At 35.0% G+C, this 25,331-nt stretch overlaps 1 protein-coding gene across 3 annotated transcripts in view; it reads left to right on the plus strand.

Annotated features, from left to right (window-relative positions):
* The window catches only part of ASCC3 (activating signal cointegrator 1 complex subunit 3), a 347,397-nt gene that overhangs the window by 316,321 nt on the left and 5,745 nt on the right, over positions 1-25,331 (plus strand). For all 3 annotated transcript variants that reach the window (XM_041745387.1, XM_041745404.1, XM_041745396.1), the window contains exons 37-39: positions 6,144-6,368; positions 21,470-21,621; positions 23,300-23,447. In XM_041745387.1, coding sequence (XP_041601321.1) covers positions 6,144-6,368; positions 21,470-21,621; positions 23,300-23,447 — 525 coding nt within the window. The remainder of the gene's footprint in view (positions 1-6,143; positions 6,369-21,469; positions 21,622-23,299; positions 23,448-25,331) is intronic.

A 25,331-nucleotide genomic window follows, 5' to 3' on the forward strand; every position in this document is an offset into this window, starting at 1 on the left:
TATTGCTTGGTAAAATTCCGTTGTATGGGTCCATTGTATAGTTATAATTGGTTTATCCCTTCATCTGTTGGTGAGCATTTAGGTTTTTCCCTCTATACATAAAGCTATTATAAACTACTGTGTACGATCTTTGTGTGGATATATGCTGTCTTTTCTCTTAGGTAAATCACTAGGAATGGAATAGCTGGATTACATGGTAGTTCTATGTTTAAATTTTAAGAAAATGTAAATAAATAAATAAATAAATAAATAAATAAATAAATAAATAAATAAATAAATTTTAAGAAAATGTGAAACTGTTTTCCTAAGCAATTGTAACATTTTAAATTCCTGCAAGCTGTGTAAGAAAAGTTCCAATTTTTCTCCATTCTTGCCAGTGCTTGGTATGTTAGTCGCTTAAATTTTGGCTATTCTAATTTTTGTTTTCCTAGTAATTAATATTTCACATCTTTACATAAAGTATCTGTTGAAATCTTTGCCTTGTTTTCACTGGGATGTTTGTATTTCCACTTTGAGTTTTGAAAGTTTATACATTGTGTTTAGAAGTCCTGTATTAGATGGGTGCTTTGCAAATGTTTTCAGTCTATAGCCTATATTTTAATTCTCTTAATGTCTAAGAACAGATATTCTTTAATTTGATGAAGCTCAGTTTATCAATTTTTTTATAGATCATGCTTTAAGTTATCCTGCCAAGAAATCTTTTCCTAACTCTAAGTAGCAGAAATGTCTTTCTGTTTTTCTTCTGGAAGTTTTATAGTTTTAGATTTTATATTTAGGTCTATTACATATTTTGATTGAGTTTTTTATATACAGTACAAAGTAGAGTTTGAATTGTTTCATTTTGCTTTATTTGGGTTTGTTTGTGGGTTTGGTTTTTTTGTTTTGTTTTGTTTGCATGTAGATGCCCAATTATTCTTGAAAAGACTATTCTTTCTCTGCTACTTTGCCTTTCACACTTTGTCAAAAATTGGTTGTCTGTGTAGTTATGTGTTTCTTTCTGGACTCTGTTCCAATAGAACACTTTTGATTAGATTAAGCTTCGCAATTAAAGTCTTGAAATCAGGGATGCCTGAGTGGCTCAGCAGTTGAGCCATCTGCCTTCGGCTCAGGATGTGATCCTGTGATCCCGGGACTAAGTCCCATATCCGGCTCCCTGTATGGAGCCTGCTTCTCTGTCTGCCTCCATCTAGACCTCTCTGTCTCTCTATGTCTCTCATGAATAAATAAATCTTTAAAAAAAAAAAAAAAGTCTTGAAATCAGGTATTATTAACTCTTCACCTTTTTTTTCTTTTAAATATTTTATTTATTCATGAGAGAGAGAGAGAGAGAGATGTAGAAACATAGGTAGAAGGAGAAGCAGACCCCCTCCAAAGAGCCTGATGTAGGACTCGATCCCAGACCCTGGGATCACTCCCTGGGCCAAAGGCAGATGCTCAACCATTGAGCCACCCAGGCGTCCCTTCAACTTTGCTCCTTTTCAGAATTCTTTCAGCTATGCTAGGTTTTTTGCATTTCCATAAGAGTTTTAGAATCAATTTGTCAGTTTCTACCAAAAAAGTCTACTGTGGTTTTGATTGAGATTATATTAAACCTATAGATCAGTTCTAGGAGAATTAAAGTATATCTCTCCAGTTAGTTACGCCCTCTGATTTTTCTTAGCAGTGTTTCATAGTACACTTTGCAGTGTACAGGTGTTTCATGCTTTTTCTTCACATTCACCTCTAAGTACTTCATATATTTTATGCTGTATATTTTTTCATTTCTGATTATTGTTTGCTGATATACAGAAATGCAATTATACAATTAATATTTGTACATTAGTCTTCTGCAACATTGCTAAACTCACTCTATTTTATAGATTCCATTGGGTTTTCTATCTTGATGATCATACCATCTACAAATGAAGGTGATTTTACTTCTTCCTTTTCAATCTGGGTTTCTTTTATTTGTTATTGGATTGAACTGACTGAAAATTCTGGTGCCATTTATTACAGAAATACAAAGAGCAGATATTCCTTTCTTATCCCTGATCTTAGGGAGAAAGCACTCAATCAGTTACTGTTAAATATGATATTAGTTCTAGGTTTCTCAGAGATTAAGGTACCCTTCTTTTTTATTTGCTGAGAGCTTTCATTAGGGATACTTAGATTTTGTCTTTTTTTTTTTTTTTTTTGCATTTAGTGAGGTAATTGTGTTTTCTTTTTAAGTTTATTAATAAAATGAATTAATTATATTGATATTCAAATATTAAAAAATCCTTCAGTCACTCACTGCACTTACATACTTGGACACTCTGTTGTTAGGCACATACACACTAAAAATTGTTATGTCTTCCAGGTGAATTGACCCCTTTGTCCTTATGTAATTCCCTTCTTTTTCACTGATAACTTTCCTTGCTTTGAAGTCTGCTCTGTCTGAAATTAATATAACTACTCTTGCTTTTATTTTGATTAGTGTTAGCATGGTATTTTTCTCCATCCACTTACTTTTAATCTATATGTGTCTTTATACTTAAAGAGATTTCTTGTAGACACCATATAGTTGGATTGTGTTTTTTATCCACTCTGACAGTCTCTTTTAATCATCTAGATCACTGACAATTCAAAGTGTTTACTGATATAATTGGATTCATCTACCCTACTTGCTACTATTTTCTATTTGTAGCCCTTGTTCTTTGTTATTCTTTTTGTTTTCCACTCTTTTTCTGCCTTTTGTGGTTTTAATTGAGCAATTATTTGATTTCACTTTCTCCTTTCTTAGCATGTCAGTTAAACCTTATTTTTTTGCTTCTTTTAGTGATTGCCCCAGTTTACAATATACATGTACTACCACTCCATTTCCATTTTCAGTTAACATACTACTTCACAGGTAGTGTGAATACTTTATAATAACACCATAGTACTAATTCCTCAATCTCATTTCTTGTATCATTGTTGTCATTCACTTCACTTTAAATATAAATATATATATATATATATACACATAAGCATATAGATGTAAGATATATACATAAACATAATCAAATACATTGTTGCTATTATTATCTTGAACAAAGTGTTATCAGGTCAGTTAACAATAAGAAAAATAAAAGCTTTACTTTAGGGCAGCCCCGGTAGCGCAGTGGTTTAGCGCCGCCTGCAGCCTGGGGTGTGATCCTGGAGACCTAGGATTGAGTCCCACATTGGGCTCCCTGCATGGAGCCTGCTTCTCCCTCTGCTTGTGTCTCTGCCTCTCTGCCTGCCTCTCTCTCTCTCTCTCTCTCTCTGCCTCTGAATAAATTTAAAAAAAAAAAAAAAGGAAATTTAAAATAAATAAATAAATAAATAAATAAATAAATAAATAAATAAATAAATAAAAGCTTTACTTTATCTCCACTTATTCCCTCTTTCATATTCTCCTTTATTTTTTTAAAGATTTTGTTTATTTATTTGACAGCATAAGCAGGGGGAGCAGTAGGCAGAGGCAGTCAGTGGGGCTCGATCCCAGGACCTTAGATCATGACCTGAGCTGAAAGTAGATGCTTAACCAGCTGAGCCACCCAGGCACCACTCTCTTTTCTTTATTTAGATACAAGTTTCTAACCTATATTATTTTCCTTCTCTCTAAAGAACTTATAATGTATCATGTAAGGCATGTCTACTGACAACAAATTAACTCAATGTTTATCTGAGAAAGTCTTCATTTCTCTTTCACTTTTGAAAAGTAACTTTATAAGGTACAGAATTCTAGGTTGCTGAGTTTTTTCTCTCAACACTTTAAATATATCATTCCACTCTCTTCTTGCTTGCTTGGTTTTTGAGAAGTCAGATGTAGTTCTTATCTTTGTTGCTCTATAAGATGTATTTTTCCCCTGGCTTCTTTCAGGACTTTTTCTTTATTTATAATCAGAGTTTGAAGGTGATATGCCTAAGTGTAGATTTTTTGGATTTATTCTGCTTGGTATTCTCTGGATCGGTGGTTTGGTGTCTGACGTTAATATAGAGAAATTCTCAGTCATTATTGTTTCAAATATTTCTTCTGTTTCTTTCTGTCTTTCTTCTTGTTCTGGTATTCCCATCATGTATATGTTATATCTTTGGTAGTTGTTCATAGTCCTTGAATATTCTATTCTGGTTCTTTCAGTCTTTGTTCTCTTTGCTTTTTAGTTCTTGAAGATTCTATTGATGTCCTCTAGCTCAGTTCTTTTCTTAGGTATGTCCTGTCTACTAATAAATCCATCAAAGGCATTCTCCATGTCCATTACAATAATTTTTGTTTTTAGCATTTCTTTTTGGTTCTTACTTAGCATTTTTCTCTCATTTTACATTGCCCATCTATTCTTTTTTTTTTTAAGATTTTGATTTATTTGAGGAGAGTGCATGAATGGGGGGAGGGGCAGAGGGACAAGCAGACTCCCCACTGAATGTGGAGCCTGACTCAGGGCTTGATCCCAAGACCCTGAAATCATGACCTGAGCCGGGATCAGATGTTTAACCAACCAAGCCATCAAGTGCCCCATCCATCTGTTCTTATGTGCTGCCTACTTTATCCATCAGAGCCGTTAGCATATATTAGTTGAGTAGCAACTAATTATAGTCGTTTTAAATTCCCAGTCTAATAATTCTAAAATCTCTGCCATGCCTGATAATTCTAATATCTTTGCCATTCTGGTACTAGCTTTGTCTGTTGAAATTGGGTAGGTCTTTTTGTTTTGGGGTTTTGGGGGAGGGGGGATGGGGAGCATTGTTTGTTTTGCTTTTTGATATACCTTGTATTTTTTTCTTGATAACCAGACATAATGTACTTTGTAAAAAATAAGAAGAAGAATGCTGTAAATAGGTCTTTAGTAATGTGCTGATGAGGTTGGGGGAAATATGCTATAGTTCTGTGATTAGGTCTCGATCTTTTAGTGAGCCAGGCCTTGGGACCATGAACTTCACAATTGTTTCTCAGGTTTTTTTCTTTCCCCTTAGATGGGACAGGATGACTAAAATGGCCAAAGTTGGGTGTTTCCCTTATTCCAGGTCAATTAAGCTCTAATAGTACCCTAGCAGGTTAGACTTTGGTTAACTAGTTTCTCCTGAGTGTAGACCTTGTTAAGAACAGAATTCCCTGGCATATTTCAAACTGGAAACCCCCTGCTGGAACTCCCTGCTGGAAGCCCCTGCCGTTTTCGCTCTGATACTTCCCATGGGAATCTAGTCAAGCTCCTGGATGTAAACTTCAAATATTTTTGGACTCCCCCTAAGATTGGGTCTTCCTGGAGTTTTTAAGTCTGAGTTATTTACACTGATCCTCCAATAATTCAACAATTACAGCTCAGATTTCCTTAATGGTTCCCTTGGTGGTTTCTGCTCATGAGTATCTGCTTCTGTTAGATATGACTCCCTATATTTGCCTATGTCTCCAGTCTTAGGGGAGCAATTTGCCCCATGTCCTCTCCTCTTTTATGTATCCAAAAAGAGCTGTTGATCTTTCAATTTGTTCAGCTTTTTACTTGTCATAAGAACAGAATGGTGACTTCCAAGCTTTGTACATGTGGAACTGGAAAATCTCAATTTCAAATCATTTTACTTTAATCTAATCTAATACAATAAATTTTAAGTTAATGATGCTTCTCTTCATCCTTTCTTACCTCAACAATCTTATCCTCAATCCTGCTGCCCCAGGCCTGCCATATTCCTTTCACTTATTCTAAAGATCTTAACTTAAATGTCATTGTTCCCAAGAAACTTTCCCTGACTCTCTAAAATAAGTAGGTCCCCAAACTGAATGTCCCGTCAGCACTCTGTACTTACCATACATTAACATTCATTATATTTTGTAGAACTTGTCTGTCCTTGAGGAACTCAGTTTCTGGTTCAGTGCTGTAACCCAGTGTCAAGCATAGTGTGTGATGCCCAGCAAGTCCCCTGTTATTTTTGTTGATTATGTAAATAAAAAGAACAATAATAGTATTGCAAAGTTCTAAGAGGCATGATTGGTTACCTTGTGGTTTTCCTAAACCATGTTTTAAATGTCAGTAGTTAAGCTAGGAAGTACATTAATTACTGTACTTTTGATCCAGTACATTATTTTCTATATGTATATATATCTGTGTGTGTGTGTATATATATATATACATATATATATATCTGTGTGTACGTCTGTTTTTTTTTTTCAGGATGCAGAAGAATACACAGATTTGCCAGTAAGACACAATGAAGATCATATGAATAGTGAACTGGCAAAATGTCTTCCCCTTGAATCAAATCCTCATTCATTTGATAGCCCTCACACCAAAGCACATCTCCTACTACAGGCGCATCTCAGCAGAACCATGCTGCCCTGCCCAGATTATGACACTGATACCAAAACAGTCTTGGACCAAGCGCTCAGAGTATGTCAGGTATGAAAGTGTAATACCTATATTTTCTCCCATCATTTCTGCTTCTTCCCTCCTGTTTTTCCTTACATTTAAAATATTTTATCATAGTGTTGTTGAGAAAAATTTGATGAATCAAACCAAGAATTTTCAAAGGAAAAGGTAAATATAAATTCACTAACATTATGATTTCAGAGCAGCCCCAGTGGCCCAGTGGTTTAGTGCCGCCTTCGGCCTGGGATGTGATCCTGGGGACCCGGGATCGAGTCCCACGTCGGGGTCCCTGCATGGAGCCTGCTTCTCCCTCTGCCTGTCTCTCTGCCTCTGTCTCTCTCTGTGTGTCATGAATAAATAAATAAAATCTTTAAAAAAAAAAAAAAGATGATGATTTTAGTTATCCATTGGATAAAAAAGGAAAGTAAAAGTAAATGCCAGGTACTTTTCTAGGTACTGAGCATATTGCAGTGAACAAGCAAAAGATTGCCTACTGTTATGGGCTTTCACTTGAGATGGAAAAGACAATATAAGTCAAGGGGTGAAAGCTGCTCTTTTTATAAAAGGTAAAAGTATAATCAAGGAAATAATAGAGAAAGATGGAAAGTGTTGTTTTGCACTACTTTAAATGTATTCAGGGACTATCTTGCTTATAAAGTAACATTAAAGAAAGAATTGAAAGAAGAGAGTAAGCCATAAGATTATCTGAGGGAGCATACTCCAAAAACTATGAAAAGCTAGTGCCAGGTCTCTCATGCAGAAACTTACTTGGTATAGCCCAAGAAAAATAAAGGAGATCATTTAAAGAAGGTGGAAAGAGGCACTAGAAATGAAGTCAAGAAACAGGGAATATGGAGATTATTTTCTCAGAGAAAATGGAGTCGGGTCAAGGTAGGGAGTTTGTAAACCATTAAGGATTTTGGATTTTACTTTGAGAGGCAAACTGCTAGAGCAGTGGTCACTAATGGTTATGTTGGTTATATCTATGAATATTTACCATATTTATTAAAACTGAAAAATCCTGAAATATGTATTATGTTATTTAAAAATAACAATAACAAACCCATTATATGTTAATAAAAATAACATGATTTTTCAGGAAAAGTAAATATTTTCCAGGACAATAAAGAAAATTAGTGAAAAGTATGGAATTGCTTTACATTTTTACAAATATCTTTAATGTCTAGCTTAATAGAAGTCAGTTAGATCCATACATAGATCTCCTTTTGCAATCAGTCTGTTACAATATAATGTTTTATGAAAAAATATATGAAGTGTATGAAGAAAAACCAGCCTCACAAAGATATGTAGTTTGAAAAGTAAAGAAGTATTTTTATAACCTTTTCAGGTTATTGTAGATATTCTTTTCTGACACTAAATGAAAACTTGACATGCAGTATTTCTTGAAGGTTAGTTGCGGTATAGAATCTGAAACCCTACCAATGAACTTTTCATATCTTGAATGTTTTAGAGTTAGGCATGGAATCATGGCAGCTAGACCAGTTTGGTAAGTGTGAAACTGGTGAGAATTGGTTGGTTCCCTGTTTTGTTTTGGGTTTTTTTTCTGACTTAGAATCTGCTGATGAACTGGAAAGGGGTTTTTAGGGAAAGTGAGGAGCCAAAGAGGGTTCCAGAGCTTTTTTCCTGAGCAGATGGAAGGATGGAGCTGCCATTTGCTAAGAGATGATTGGGAGAGAAGTACTCCTAAGGGATTGAGATTATAAGAGATTTGATTTTCTATATTTTATCTTTTTTGGACATTTCTGTAGTAAATTTTTTTTTAATTTTCCAAAAGTTTAGGGTGTTTTAAGATAGAGTCTGTGTATAGGGAGGTACATGGAGATACTGTATTTACAAAATTAAAGACTTGTAAATAACCTAAGTATCTTTCCAGTTATAGAATGCTGTAAAATATTACAATTTCATTCTTGGATTCTATGTATGAATTCTCTATGTATATAGAACATCTGTATATGTGCAAATATGCTTAGAAAGAAGATGCAAAATAGTGTCCATCAAAATGTGAACAGTAGCCATCTCTGTAACAGGATTGTGGGTGATTTTTAATTTCTTCTTTATGCTTTTCTAAAATGCTTAAATGTTTTTAAAATTAGCTTTTAACATTTTTATTATCAGAAAAATACTTTATGTTATTTAAAAGAATAGGGATATTTCATAAAATAGAATAAGTACAAACTTTCAAGAATAAGTACAAACTTTCAGTAATTATTAAAGGTAAGGCTATAATAAACACATGCATTTTTTGACAGCCTTTTGTAACCAGCACATGCTTTACCCCTCTAGGAAGACATATACACACATATGCCGCATCTTCTTTATCCATTCATCTATCCATGAATACTCTTGGCCATTGTAGATAATGCTGCTGTAAACATAGGAAACATACATGTATCCCTATGAATTAGTGTTTCTGTATTCCTTGGGCAAATACTCAGTAGTGTGATTGCTGGATCATAGAGTTCTATTTTCAACATTTTTTTTAAGATTTTATTTATTTATTCATGAGAGACACAGAGAGAGAGGCAGAGACACAGGCAAAGGGAGAAGAGAAGCAGGCTCCATGCAGGGAGCCTGATGTGGGACTCGATCCTGGGACTCCAGGATCACACCCTGGGCCAAAGGCAGGCGCTAATCTGCTGTGCCACCCAGGGATCCCTATTTTTAACATTTTGATGAAACTCCATACTGTTTTCCACAGTGGCTCCACCAGTTTGCCTTCCCACCACACTGCAAGAAGGTTACTTTTTCTCCACAACCTCACCAACACCTGTTGTTTCTCTTGTTATTGACCTTAGCCATTCTGAAAGGTGTAAGGTGATAATGCATTGTAGTTTTGATTTGAATTTCCCTGATGATAAGTGATGATGAGCATCTTTTCATGTGTTTTTTGGCCATCTCTATGTTTTCTTTGAAAAAATGTATATTCATGTCTTCTGCACATTTTGAATTGGATTATTTGTTTTGGGGATATTGATTTGTAGAAGGTCTTTAAATTTTTTTCTCTTATTTTTAAATTTATAACTCCTTTCTCCCACTATAAGAAACCTCTCATTAATCAAAACATATTTACTATTTCCTCAATCCTAGCATACTCCTGGTGTCATTTTAGAATTACTAACCCTTTTCCCTACAAAAACCAAATTTACTAGCTAGAGTACTATAGTTGTGTTTTGTTCCTTTTTGCCCCTGGAAACTCAAAAGCTCTTTTTCTTTGTACATTTATACATATACATACTTGCTCTCTCAGTTTTTTCTTTTGTAGATTTTCATCATGTTATTTTGTAAACTTTTTAAATTTATAACACTAAATATTCTTTAACACTAATGTTTTTCTCAACATAATTTCTAATGGCTGCACTATATTTCTTCATGTGAAGGTCATAGTTTATTTAATGACTCCACTATAGTCAGACATTGTGGTAGAATTTTATTATAAATTATTAGTTATGATCATCTTAAATATTGAGTTGGCTTTTCAGAAGCCACCTTAGTAAAAAAAAAAAAAAAAGTTATAAAAAGATGGCAACAAGCTTGGTATCCTAAATCCTCTCATTTCTGAAATTTATAAGATTGTGTTAAAAGTAAACATGCCAGGAAGAGAAAAGAGTATTAGGGTTGCCAATGGGAATTTGGGGAAGAAAATCAGGAGTTGCTAAAATTTTCTGTGTCTTATTGACAGTTTTATCATTGTACCCTGTTCTTCTCGTTTGATAATGTGACTATTATTGGCCTTAAAAAGTATTGGTTCAAGCAGTTTTCCAAGCTGCAGCCCTGCTGGCTGATTGAAAATTATACTATTGCCCTCATGGAATATCAGCATGACCTTGGGGCCTCTCTGTGGGACTCTGAGCCACCAGCTCTTACCATAAATTCAGCTCAGCTCTTATTTTAGTATAAGGTACAAGGCAAGTCACTTAACCCCTCATGTCTGAAAAAAAAAAATAACACCTTACAAGAATAGGGTGTTAGTTAATGTTTATAAATTAAACAATGATTTGAGAACTCAAGGAAATAGGTCTAGTTTAGTATTCTTATTCTTAGTAGTTCTTTTATTTCCTTGTTTTATCATAGTCATTTACTCTAAAGCTTTTTTATGCTATTTATTTTATAGAAACATACCTTTTATATGAATCATCATTTAGATTATGAAAACTCTCTAGTCTTGACTACCCATATCCGAAGGAATCCTTCACAAAAAAAAAAAAATATATAGTTGTGTAGTCCTGTTTCCCTGTTGGAGATCAGAATATACACAGCCTGCCCTCCCTTCTCATACTCACACACAGCCTGCCCTCCCTTCTCATACTCATTTGAAATTCTATATCAAAGTCATTTGTGTCTTTCTTTTCTTGGTTTGGTTTGAGGTGTTTTTGTAATGATTCCTTTTAATATGTTACTGTTACTAGTATTTCCATTTCCATCCCACTGAACAAAAATAAAAGTAAAAATTGTGCATATCTGTTTTTAAAATCTGCTTAAGATGTTTTCATTTGTAGATTGAGTGATTATAGAGTTGATTATTCTTGCTATTTCACCTTTGAAACCCTCTTCTTGATCATGTTGACTGTAATATATACTTGTAAAATATCATAAGTGAAATGACCTCCTTTCTGTATTGGATGTACTAAAGGAAAATTTTATGTTTTTTAGCCTTTATGAGAAGATTACAAATAAGAAGTTTCAAAAATTAAACTGACTTGCCTAAATTTTCCAAATTTGACAGCAAAGCGAGAACTGCTGATGTCTGGTTGATGTCTTTTGATTACCTCTCTGCTGTTTTGTTTTTTGTTGTTGTTGTGGTTGTTTGTTTGTTTTGTTTTGTTTTGTTTTAATCAAGAGAGGAAGAAATTGATGTTTAGAGAAGTTAAATAACTTTGTTAAATGTGATTTGTCAAGGCAGTCCATACTGAAACCAGTGGAAATACCAGGACTTTAAATCCTGATCTGTTATCTCTGATCTTTTCTAAGAAGTGCCATAAGTCTTTACATTAGTCATCTCATTTTTACTTAAAAGTAAAATCTTTAAAATCATCCACATTTAAATGAAAACTATCTAAATACAATAGTGAGCCATATAGCAAAAGGCTACCAGTTTATAGCTTAGTCACTCCCCTACCTCCTGTTTGGTATTTATAGCAAAACTTCCCAGTGATTGAATGCTTTCAGGTGTTTCATAGAAAAAGGGAAGCCCGGGCTGGAGGAGCTGACTCAGTGAGCGGAGAACCAGAGGGCTGTGTGCTTCAAAGTGTGATTGTGCTGTCAGGTTACTAGGTTATTTGGGAAAGTTTCTTGCAGATGCGGCAGATGATAGATTGACCTGTCAGCTAATGCTGCTGCAGCCTGAATTTAATAGATCAAAATATCTGTGTGCATTTTGATATTTATTTTAAAGGACTTTTAGCATCAGTGCCTTTAAAGACTATAAGATGATTCTGCGATCTCATGAAAGAAGAAGATACACACACGCACACACACACAGATATGTGACTGTAGGTTAGTTAGAAAGATATCTGGAGAGCTTTGCTTCCAAATTTAAATTGGAATTAACATATATAAATACCAAATTCGACCAGAATTATTTGGGGAATTGTGCACTATCCCTGCATGCCACAACAAAAAAATCACTATATGATGATGGGCCCCTAAGGCAGACCATCATTAACAATGATAGTGCTGAACATTTTTTGAGAACTTTTCTTTGTACCAGGCTCTGTTCTACTTGCTGTGCACTGCATTCATTATCATAGTCTAATGAAGTAGTACAATTATCCTCATTTTACAGATGAACACTAAGTAATCTTCCCAAGATCACAACAAAAAGAAAAACAATTTTCAGCATACAGTATACATAATAAAGGTATATATCACCAGGTTCCCTTTGTCCTATAAGGATGAATTTAAAAATTGTACTCATGGTCTAGTCAGAATTTGTTTTAAAAATGAGAACTTTACAGGAATATCCACTTTTTTTTAAAACCAAGGATTCCCGCTGGGCCATGAATAATACTTATAATTCATCACTCCCTTCTATATATACACAAATCACCTCCTCTTATTTACTCTAGCTCCCTTCAACAATCCATAATTATTTTAACCAGTTTCTAAGAGCAACTTGTTAACACGGTTGATATTTGTAATTACTTTATTGTATCACCCTACAGCATCCAGTAGATATGCTCTTTGCCTTTTTTATATCAACTGCTTATGCTCTTTCTTGAGGTTTTTATATTATTCTAGATATACCAGTGAGTTAACCATTTACCTCCCCACATTCTCCCCTAAAACTACAAAAATTGGAAATAATGGAGGAAGGTTCAGATTGCTGATACAACCATCGAGGGAAGGAGTAATGCCACCGTAATTTCGTAATTAAGAATAATTTCGTTATTACGAAAAACCTGTAATATAGTATATGCGTACTAGAACAACCTACGCATACATTCCTATTAAAACACACGTACACACATTATATGTTTCTCTTTCATTCTTCAAAGTTTGCCTACCCTGTCTAGGTTAGGTTCTTGGCTTCTTTCATTTGACATTTGTATACATTGCAAAATGATCACAATAGTCTAGTTATCATCTAACATGGTCATAAATGGTGCTAGTCAAAAATGAAGGGGAGGAAATGTATGAATTGAATAGATACATATACTTTTCTTCACCCAGAGAGCCTTCTTAAATTTGCAAAAACAAATCCCTAAAAGTTTATTGGTGAAATTGTTGTTTAGCTCAAATTTCAGCAATAATTTGACATCTGTACCTCTGTAAACCTTTTCTGACAAACTTAAAGCACATTACATTTCAAATAATCACTGTTTTTTCCTTAACCCACATCTATTCTGAAAACACATTACATTTTCAATCTATTCTTAAGAGAATTGAATTGATAAACTTAAGATATGTGTGTATGTATGTATTCAAGTATGAGAACAGGAAGGAATATGATAAGGGAAGAAGTGATGTAATGATATGAATATTTTTTCATTGACTCAATTTTAACTGAGAAATACTATAACTATACCTGGGTCTATATTTCCATTAACAAAATGATTACCATTTGTAGTAGATTAAAAAGCATGGAAATATTTGATGATGCCAGTAGATAAAACCGCCATGGGGGAAGACTAATGTAACCTTTGAGGAGTATTTACCTACGGGTGCACTAAGCACATGCTCAGTGGGTTGTCAATGTATTGAAGAATGTCAGTGTTGATGAAGTGAACCAGTTTTAGAATCATAGAGTCAAATACAGTTAGCAGTGAAAATAGGCCAGGTGTTTCTAAGCTTAACAAAAGAAGTACTTGGTCAAATCTTTAATCCAATACTTATAAGAAATGTTTTGATATAGCAAATGGTAGATAAAATCTTCTGTATATTCTTAGAATCCTTTCACACTTTTAAATGCTTCTACTTAGACCAAATGAAAAGATTATCTTTAAGTGGACAGTATAGCATAATAGACTTCAGAAAGCTTCTTCAGATCATTTTGAGAAAAAGATGGATGGATTATTGGTAAATAATTTCTAGACTTCCAAAATTGGATTATACATATTTAGCAATCTCTAAAGAGTTAAAAAAAGATAGTTAATTGCTGCAACTCAAGTCTTTAAAGGATCCTAAGATGAAAATTACACTATTGAGTTTTAAATACATCTGTTTTATGGATATATTTCAAGGAACATTAATGTTATAAGCATATATTTAGAAGATTTTGCATCATCCAAAGTAGGCTGGAACCTTATCAATAACTATTTTTAATGTCACTGGCAAGGTGACATGGACATAATCCTTGGCATATAGTACGCGTCAGTATATCATGGTGAATGAAATGAATAAATATTTCACTTTTTCCCTTCTAGTTCTTTATTCAGAGAGGATTAAAAAGGGAAATTTATTATGTGTGGATTCTCCAATGTTTTTGAGATTATCTGCCAAATATGTATTGTCTACCAACAAATGTAGTCTGTTTATTGTAAACATTAGTGTGACCTTATCAAATTCATGGAGACAAGGAAGTCTAATTCAGGCTGCTTTCCTGGCAAGCCTTCCAGGAGCTCATATCTTGCCATGGAAGCCTGATGAAGTTTTATTAATGGATGACTATTTAAAAGCAAGTAATTCTAAATGAACTTAATCTTGAATGATTATTCTCCCAAATGCAAAGATCCAGACCATGGTGCAGAATTACCATCCAGGTGAATCACTGTACTGTACATCTGAAACTAATATAGCACCATATGTTAACCACACTGGAATTAAAAACTTACTAAAAAAATGAATCATTATCCAGTTAGTGGTTATTTTTTCATGTATCAAAGGTACATTTTAATTCCTCAGTAGAACATGGGAAACAACACTTAAAGTACCACTTCCACCCTTCCCCCTCCCCACCCATCAAGAAGCAACACAGAGCTGATGCATGTCACATTTCCAAAACTAACACAAATGTGTGGATTTTGAGGTGTTAAACACCTTTACTTATTCTTGTGGATTTACAGTCAATCTGCCTTCAAGGACTATAATATAATTTGGAAGGCTATTTCCCCCTGGGTGACTCTACCTGTAAGCTTTTGTATGACAATTTGGTGATGGTTTATTGATGATGTGATGCTATTATGAAGGGTCCTTCTACCCCCAGCTCCTCTCCTCATACCCACATAACAACCCTTTTCCCGGTTGGGGCTATAGGAAATGAGTAATGCTTAACCCATTTGTGTGATCAACTCACTTAAGCAGCTACTGTGAAATGTTAATCACAACTTTAATTTGTACTGCATTAGCATTTTGATTAACTTGTAGGCTTGCTAGCACACTTGAAGCGCTTTTACTCATAGTTACAGCTCGGAAATGACTTTTTGATTAATTAAGTTTGTTAGACAGCAGCTGAGCTTCCTGAATGCTAACCTTCTGGGGGTGAAAGTTCAGGAGAAAGTTACAGTGCACAACTGTTGCTATTGAAAAAGATTCTTATAAATGTACTTATAGCACTTTAATTATTGACAAAATATTGTATCATTTCTTGCAACTGACCTGAACCTTTAAAGGAGTATGCCTTTCTGTCAAGAAAGCTTTTTTTTTTTTTTTTTTTCCCCAGGTTTTCCCATCATTGTAAAACTTCTGGGAGCTCTTGAACTACATAGTGCATCTTCTAGCAGATGTCTCACAACTAATGTTTTAACAAGCTGCTTAAAATGAATTTCCAGAGTGTTTTTTTAATAAACTTTTTATTTTAGAACAGTTTTAGATGTGCAGAAAAGTTGCAGAGAGAGCCTATATATCCCACACCCAGTTTTCCTCTATTATTAGCATCTTACATTAATATGGTACATTTGTCACAATTAGTGAACCAATAGTGATATGTTATTATGAACTAAAGTCAGTACTTAGAATTCTTTAGTGTACTTAATGTCCTTTTTCTTTTCTAGGATCCCATTCAAATTACCACATTACATTTGGTTGTCATGTATCCTTAGACTCCTCTTGGCTCTGAATTTCACAGACTTTCATTGTTTTTGATGATCTTTCCATAGTATTTTTGCACTCTCATGACATTTCATAAATAGTAACTTGACTTCTATAAATTAACAAAAATCTTTTTTTTTTTAAGATTTTATTTATTTACTCATGAAAGACACACAGAGAGAAAGAGATGTAGACAGAGGGAGAAGCAGGCTCCAGGCAGGGAGCCTGATGTGGGACTTGATCCTGAGAACTCAGATCATGCCCTGAGCCAGGGGCAGGTGCTCAACCGCTGAGCCACCCAGGCGTCCCCAAAAATCTTTTTCTACCATTCCAGACTAAATAAATCTTTCTCTGAAACCCTGTCAGTGTATTATTAACTTTATGTCGTCTAATTTGAACAGAAGTAGCAACATTATCTAGCCCTTTCAACCTTTGTCATGATCTTATTTTCATGTGATTGTTACAGTCCCTACTCTTCCTCTAGATACACAAAAATGACTAGCAGGAGATGTGAGGAAAAAGAGGAAAAGTTCCTGGGCAGCTCAGCGGTTTAGCGCCGCCTTCAGCCCAGGGCCTGATCCTGGAGACCCGGGATCGAGTCCCACTTCGGGCTCCCTGCATGGAGCCTGCTTCTCCCTCTGCCTCTGTGTGTGTGTGTGTGTGTGTGTGTGTGTGTGTGTGTGTGTGTGTCATGAATAAATAAATAAAAATCTTAGTTTTTAAAAAAAAAGAGGAAAAGTTCCTTAAAGAGAGGAAAGGATAAAGGGAGGAAGAAAAGAGGTTATAAGTCAGAATGCTAAGGAAGCTGTGGATAAAGGAGCTGGTGCATTATCTCTCCTGCTCCATATGTATACTCTACAGCCAGAGTCTTGTTGACACTGAGGACTAGTTCACAGACTTTTCAAATAAATTTACAAAATTTTAAATAATGGGCCTTAGAGCTTCATCTTATTATCTGCCTTTAATACCTTGATGTATATTGAATGATAGTTTTGCTTTTGGTGGTCAGCAATTCTGTTTCCTTGCAATGAGGTTGACTTTAATTCAGTCACAGTACCCAAAGTTCTTCTATTACCCTGGAACTATTTAAATCCAGAATTCAGTTGGATTCCAAAAGATATATAATGCCTGCATATCAAATATTAAGATGTACTTATAACCAAATGAAAGATTCAAATTACTTTAAAATTTTTAAGTTTTCAAGAATTGTGTTAATGAAATGCATACAGAGACAGTAATTGATTAAATGCCTAATTATTTTGTCTGGAATTTTTATTTTTCTGTTATAAAGGAGGGAAAGGTTAGATGTAAACCACTTTAAATCTGTCTTGAAATGAGACAGGCTAGGGGCATCTGGCCGACTCAGTCAGTAGAGCATGTGACTCGGAATCTCAGGGGGCGTGAGTTCAAAGTCCCATGTTGGGTGTGGAGCCTACTTTAAAAAAAGAAAATGAACAAGCCAAGGTCAATGTAAATCATCCAAAGGTAATAGAATATAGTGTAATGAACACAGGTAATTGATTGGAAAACCAAGATCACGTCTTAATTTCACTTCTGACTGGTGTGATTACATAGCCACTGAACTCCTGTAAGCTTCAGTTTCTCCATCTGTGAGAGGAGGATGGTATCAATGCCTGCCTCATACTTGGTATTGTTATGGATTCAGGGTGAACTATTTACAAGTGTTTTATAGTCTGTGCACCATTATACAAATATTTTCCTCATATATGCATACTGTCTATACAGCTTGACTTTAACTGTATAAGTCACTGTTTGTGACTTTTAATAATTGAATGAAATTTTATTAGCCATAATATATAGAGAGAGATGTCAAGCTTGCATTTTTAAGTATACTCTACAGTAGCAGAAGACAAGAAAATAGCTCTCTGTTTGGATAAATCTGTCCTGTGCAGAAGTAATAGCACCACTGTGAAAATGTGGTTGAATTTAAATACTAAGACCAAGCCTGATATGCTTAGGGAATTCTTGAAATTGATTCAAAATAAACGTTCAGGGCATGAGTTGTATTCAAGTCATAAAGCATGCCTTTGGACTCCAGGACTCCTAGAACCTAAAAAATTCTTCCAGAGTGTCCAATTTCTAAACTCTGATTTTTTCATTGTTGTTTGTAGGAGTGAAGAGTGGAGTTGATTTTTACAGCCTATAGTTGTTATTGTTTTACCAATTGTTTTTTGTTTTACTTGGCATAAAGCCAAGTACTCAGAAGTTCTTGAGTTCTTACCTAGACTCTTCAACTGGCTTCCTAGTGGCACCTCAGTTACAATGTTAAAAACCAAACTCATCACCTGTTCTCCTATAAACAAATGACAGCTCCACAGTTTCTACTAATTATGATAAGGTTTTAAGTGTGGCATGATTTTATAAATACAGTGCTAGAAATTATATTTCCATTATGTCACAGCTGGAAATGACAAAGAATTCTCAATCAACAATCAACTGGAGTTCATTCCAACTTAGTAGGAGAAAGCTTCAAACAGAGTCAGTGCCCATCCTTTTTTCCCCTACACTTAGAATCATCCTAATTTTGTCCTGTGAGTAGCATGCCAAGTTAGAAAGTAGATGTGAGGTAAAGAGGGATTAAGTATTTGCCTAATGTTGATGCTAAGCTGAAGAATGTCCAGAGTTATAGCTCCTCAATGTACAAAACCACCTTTGTTGTTGAGCATTAGATCTCTATAAGGGACTTTGAGGTGAGTTGGGGAACTGAGCCATGATCTCTAGCTGCTGCCAAAGTCAGCCCCACTCGGGGGAGGAGCAGATACCTATTAGGCTTTGTCTATCAGAAAGACTGCTATAAAAGACACAGAGAATCCATCCTAGGCTCAGTCATGCAGAGATATGTCAGTACAACCTATCAGGACCCTCAAGTCCATTTACCTGGACCATCCCTTCACCTTAGCTTCTTTAGGTATGCACCTGGGAACAGTAACATTGGCTTGCTTGCTCACCCTGAGATCCAAGCCCACATCCTCCAGTTTGTCCTGAGCTGCAGGGACTGTGTGCAATAACTTAGGCAGAATGTTGTTATAATCATTTTAATTGGCTTTTTACCAATATTCCTTCACAAAACATATTTCTTCAGTGCACTGGGCTAGAGGTAACAGAATATTTCTTGATTCTTGCCATCAAGAAGTCTATAGTTAAAAGGACAGATGTGTAAACAGAGAATCACAATAGGATAACAGAGTCATGCATCAAGAACATCAGACACACAGGAAAAGAAAGAAATATCTACAGTCCATCTGGAAAATCAAGGAGACTTCACAGTAAGAAGTAGCATTTGAGATAGACTTGAAGGATGAATCAAAATTTCCCAGGAAAACAGGTAGATAGAGCAGGATTTGCAAAAAGAGAACATTAAGTGCAAGGGCAAATGTGGATAAATAGCAGTCATTTATTTAGTATTGCTATATCAGGGGTACAGGGAGGAACGGGCCAGGGTGAAAAGCCAGGACCAGCTAGATCACAGACCAAAACTGTCAGGCAGAAAAGCACTAGCTTTGTCCTCTATGTAGTACAAGGCCATTGAAGAAATTTGAGCAGATGAATGACATGATCCTTCTTACCTCTCTAACGATTTACTTTGGTAACCATATAAAATATGAATAGAAGAAAAATTAGATGAGAATGAGACTAAAGGGCTGGTTAGATTATTCCAGGTGAGAGTTAATGAAGGTCTGCACTAAGACAGTGATAGGGGTGGAGGGTGGGGAGCAACTAGGGAGTGATGGAGCAGAGAGCATCATTTCATTCACCACTTTGGGTAGTTGCAAAACATTTTTTCATCCCAGATTTTTTATCTCCCTTCCTGCCTTTTCTCTAAATTAAAATGAGAGAAATAATAGTTTTCAATTCATGACATGGCTTTTCATTTACTTCATGTAAGCAATCACTTTGCATGATTTTGTACATTTTCACATCTGGATCATACAATGAAAAATTGTGGGGAATGCTCATAAATTTTATGAAATCTTTCAACTTCATCATGAAAACTTCAAAGTTAAAAACATATGGTCCATCCATCCAGCTCTTCTTGTATGTGAGCTCTTGGTCTGGAATTTATTTCCAGTCAAGTTATAATGTAAAATCACAAGTAAAAGCGCCATAGTTACCCCACATTACAACTTCTAACACCACCATCATACTGTGTTAGATATAATTATTCATTTCTTTTTTTTTTCTTTCTCTTCCCTTACATAAATCAGGAACTGTTACTTGTGAACTAATACTTTTTTTTTTTTTTTTTGGTCACAATCCATTTGTCATATACTTCAGAGAAAGGCAAAGCATTTTAATCAGCTCTACAGAGAAATGGAAGAATGGAAACGGATTTCCCTAAATTGATAAACATGTACATTCTTACATGTATACACATTGATATACACACATATAAAGGTATCTATTATACCAACATGAAGCTTTATCATATATGGTTGACTTACAGGTGCTAAAACCCAGTTTGACCACTTCATCGCATTAATCATGATAGCCAGAACTATTGATCCATGTTCGTGTAATGTATATAGAAAGACAACAGATTGGTTTAGCCAGGTGTTTTTTAAACAGGTTTCACTTTTTGTTAAATTAGAGGACACAAAATAGGAAACGCAAAACTTAGGAGGAAAATATGTCTGCCTCAGTAGTACTAAATAGCATGATGAATTAATTTTACTAGCATAATATGCCTTAGAAATTATTTCCAAAAATGTTCTAATAAATTTATACAACATTTTATAAATATTTTGCTGGTACTGAGCTGTTTACCATTATACTGTCATTTTCAGCATTTACTAGGCGTATAGAATTTCTTCTTATTTTCATATCTTCATTTCCCAAAACAAGAGAGTACACTCCTAAAACTGTATAAAGTAGCTGCCTCAGATCATGATATTAACTTATGTGTCTTTAAGTCAGCATTCTCCAGAATCTAATTTAATTGAAATAGCTTTGCCTGTGTAAACTTCTCCTTTGTTTAAAGAAGATTTCACTGTTTAGTTTTGCCTTAGGCAAATGCAGCCGTTTGTTTGTCCATAAAACATTAGATTAAATGTATAGACTAATATGAATAGCTTCTCATCGTTCCACTTGTACCACTGGCAATTGCCCCATTTGTAAGTATGTAGTGTATTATTTTCATTGAAAACCAGGGCTCTGCCTTCCAGCCTGCTTTGGGGTGAAAATAAATTTTTGGCAAGAAGGCCTGTTATCTTACCATTATTAATATTAAATTTGGAAAAGACTTCCTGAGCTTTACCCTTTAGATGCTGCTTCTAATGCTCTTGATACAGTGAATTATATACGTGTTTGTTCTTAAAGTACACTGGGCTTTTCTTTGTTTTATTACTGGTTACCAGTCTTACCTGGCTATATTTGCTACCCTAAGAAAAGCTAAAAATGTGGTACTTTATAGGAAAAAATGTGCAACAAATGCTATGAGAGTTTTGATTTGTTCCTTCCAATCCAACTGTGGTTTACTTTCTGGTTTCTATTTTGATTATAGTCATTTAGAGGTATAATCCTTATTATTTTATGTTTGTCTTCTGATAAAGTTAACATGAGATCCCCAATGGAGAGGGCAAGTGCCATGGTATTCTTGTAATACGTGCATTTTTCCCCCTGTTCAGGCAATGCTGGATGTGGCTGCAAACCAGGGCTGGCTGGTGACTGCCCTGAATATCACCAATCTGGTTCAGATGGTGATCCAGGGTCGGTGGTTAAAGGACTCTTCTCTTCTTTCAATACCAAACATAGAACTCCACCATCTTCACGTTTTCAGGTAATTGTTATAATTTTCAATGTAATTATCTTTCTTAATTTCAAAGTAATATTTTGACTTTCATGTTGTGTCTAAGATATTGAGTCTTTACAGCGAAAATGCCTGTTTCCCAGAGGGAGACATGGCCTAGTGATATAAGGGTCTCTGTTGGAATTCGGTCGTCTACCATAAGCTGAACCACAATTCATTTTAACCTTTTCTTGTTTTCTGTTACAATTATATACATTTCTATTTTAATTGCATTTATTCCTTTACAATATCAGCCTTTAAAAGATGTTACGAAAGTGCTTTGTGATCTAAACCAAAAATAAATGACTAGTTTCTCTTTACTGCACAGTAGAGTCAAGGGATCTGAAATCCATTGTCAAAGGTAAATTGTACATCTACAAAATGTCCAAAACTGGGTAGTTATATATACTAGCACCTCGAGATATAACCTGTACTAAAAAGAAGAGTTTTATATTATTATCAAATTATTTAAGCTGTAGGTCTTGTGTACATAGCTGGAAATATTTTAGCAAGGAAAAAAACAGTACACAGTACAAGTAAGGTTGGCAGTGTTTATTTCACACCAGTGTTTCACATCAGTTGAGAGGTCCTTTGCAGCTAAAATGTTGGTTTACAGTCCCATAGACACACAGAACAGTCTGGCTGTGGGTTGCCATCATGTACTCACTTCCTCTTGTTAGATGGACTAAGGGGTGTACTCATTTGAGGCATCTAGATACAAAAGTCAACCAGAACCTCACACACACAGGGGTCTCCTAGGTAAGTCCTCAGGTGGACTTTCCTAGGAGTAGAGGGTTCCCAGGCAACTATTTCCATGGTGCTGGAGTCCCCACCATGGGATGTCTTGGAAACTAAAAGGCACATTCAGAGAGTGAGCCACACCAGCAGCAGGTGGCATGAGGGGAAAAGCAGATACCTCATGTCTCCAGCTCAATTTCAGGAACCCTTCCAATATGGTACTAAAAGTTAGGGGAGTTGGATTTCAATAGTAAATTAGGTGCATAAGGGTAATATTGCAACACAGCATGCAGGTCTGTTATGGAAAGCTGCTTGGAGTCCAGGAGATTTGATCTAGTTCTTTGCTGTGATCTAGTTCTTTTCACACCCTGAAAAGTGCTTATATTTGTATAATTTCAATTGTATTTTTCTTCTATATATATAAAATAGAGGATAAAATTTAGGTGGACTTCCCTCTGGGACCCTGAACTACTTGTGCTATAACTCTCAGAAGATTTCCAAAATGGACTTTTAATTGTATGTTACCATCAACTTAAAATGAAAACTTTATGCAAGTTATTATATTAGAGACATCAGTTAAAAAACATACCAGGGCTCAAGTCAATGCTTTATCCATGTGGAAGCACTACTGAACATTAGTGCCTTCCTATAGAAACACACCCCCTATCTGTAAACCCTAAGTAGTTACTGAGCTCACACTTGATTTACACATCTTATGTCATAATAGCCATACTGCCTTAAATTGATATATTAGAGAATACTGGCTGATTTTGAAACTTACAACGGCCTTTAAAAAGTTGTATAGTAGTCTTAATTTTGAAAACCTGTTCTCATTACATAAACCAATTCCTGACAATTCTCATTGTCAATGAGCTGGAAATATTTTGCTCTATGAAAGAATTATTTGGTTAGTGTTGATATTATTTCTCAGGAAATGGAGCCCAGGTATAAAGGGAGTACGTGCTGGGTGCCATGGCTTCATCGATTGCCTTCCTGAACTGATCCATGCCTGTGGAGGGAAAGACCATGTATTCAGCTCCATGATGGAAAACGAGCTACCAGCTGTGAAAATGAAGCAGGTCAGGCCATTGTTTCTGTGTTTTGAAGCTTCCTTATACTGCCCAGGGAATTATACCAAGAGTTTTCTAACTTAAAGCATTGATTCTGGAGCCAGACTCACCTGGGTTTAAATTCTGTCTGCCACTTACCGTGATTATGAACATGGAGACATTATACTTATCTCATGAAGTATTGTTTGAAAATTAAGCAAGATAATTATTATGTAAACTGCTTTATGTAGTTCCTAATATAGAAAAGAGGTCAATAACAATATTAAAAATAATTGCAGTAACAATAACTAGTAGTAGCACTGGCATTATTGGAAGTTGATTCAGTATAATGCTATTAAGCCAGCTTAGAAAAGCCTACAGTAGCTTGTCCATCACTAGGCTGCATCACCCACTTGGGTATAAATTGCATTTGGGTAGATTTTCATGCAATTCCCTCAGTTACTTTTTTATACCTTCCCCCTTTATTTTAATCACTTTATTGTTCCTAGATTCTAAAGTAATTCTTAAGTAAATTTCTTATTGTATGCCATTTAACTTAGATAGGAAACTAAATCTGTGTTGTAAAAGACAACATAGGTCATCTTTCCAAAGCATCTTTGGAAAGGCCAAAAATATGAGTGAATGATGTCAGAAATTTTTGGCATATATAGACTTCTAAGTCTTCAGCAGTTTTACCCTAAACATGTCAAACATTCAGGAATTATAACATAATTAACATATTGACTTGCAAATACAGGTATTAAGAAACTTCTAAACCATGTCATTCTTTTTATTTCCGATGGAAGTTGGTTTTGAGCAAGACTTAGAAAAAGTATTACAGGCATTAAAGTCTGATTGTTCAGTTTCTGTTGAACTCAAAATTGGCACAAAAAAGCAACTTAAATATTCATAATAAGTGCCTACCTTTCTAACTATATTACCATCAAAATTATGAATAAAAACAATATATTTAAATCCAAACAAGGCTTCTGTTAGCAACAACAGATTTCTAACCTAACATACACTGATTTCAAGCCAAGTTTTAGATGTGATGAAAAATTAGAACATTGTTATAATTAGTTCAGGGAGAACTCAGAAGTAAACTTACTTAATTTATTTGCATAAATTGCCATTCTGTTATCTTTAAAACCAAATGCAAATTGGCTCAGTCTGATATGATGATGGTTATTTGGCTCAAAAGTGCTTCAATTTGCAGAGCAATCTGGTGTCGGCTCTGCAGTGAGGCGATCCCAGGTAACATACAAATCCTGAATTATTCCAGAAATTAGTATGTTTAAAGCATCAATTTAAGTGCTAATTGCAGTAGTAATGAGAAAAAGCAGTACGACTGTGAGATTTGCATCTTCTTCCCCATCAGTATGCCTGGAACGGCTGCTGACTGGCAGAGGATTTGGCCGCTAATTAAATAATTGTATGCATGGCAGTGCTCTTGCCTGATTCAATAGATGAAGATTAATCCTCAGATAAATATGTTTGGCTGGTACTGAAATGTCTTAGCAGTTTCTTTAAAAATAGCTTATGTTTTTTATATGTGTGTGTGTGTGTGTGTATACACACACACACACACACACCCAACAAATATATGTGTACACACCACGGATGAAAAGTCATAAGTTAAGTGCTACAAAAAAGATCACATATATATAAAAACCAGATCTGGCTTTTGGGGGCTTTGTAAAGTAAAATCCCAACGAGTGGCTAGTACCTGAAAACATCTCTCGGTAACTAATTTAATAGGACAAGTAAGGAAACATGAAGGCTTGCTTCGTGAGGTAAATGTTACTTACGTTGTCTCACAAAATTAAATGCTTTACAGAAATTGTGTATTTGAGTGTCCCCTTGATCACTTTTCCACTCTGGCCAGGCTTAGAACATCAAGTGGTATGGCTTCTA

This window comes from Vulpes lagopus, chromosome 1 (assembly GCF_018345385.1).
Source record: "Vulpes lagopus strain Blue_001 chromosome 1, ASM1834538v1, whole genome shotgun sequence".
NCBI lineage: Eukaryota > Metazoa > Chordata > Mammalia > Carnivora > Canidae > Vulpes > Vulpes lagopus.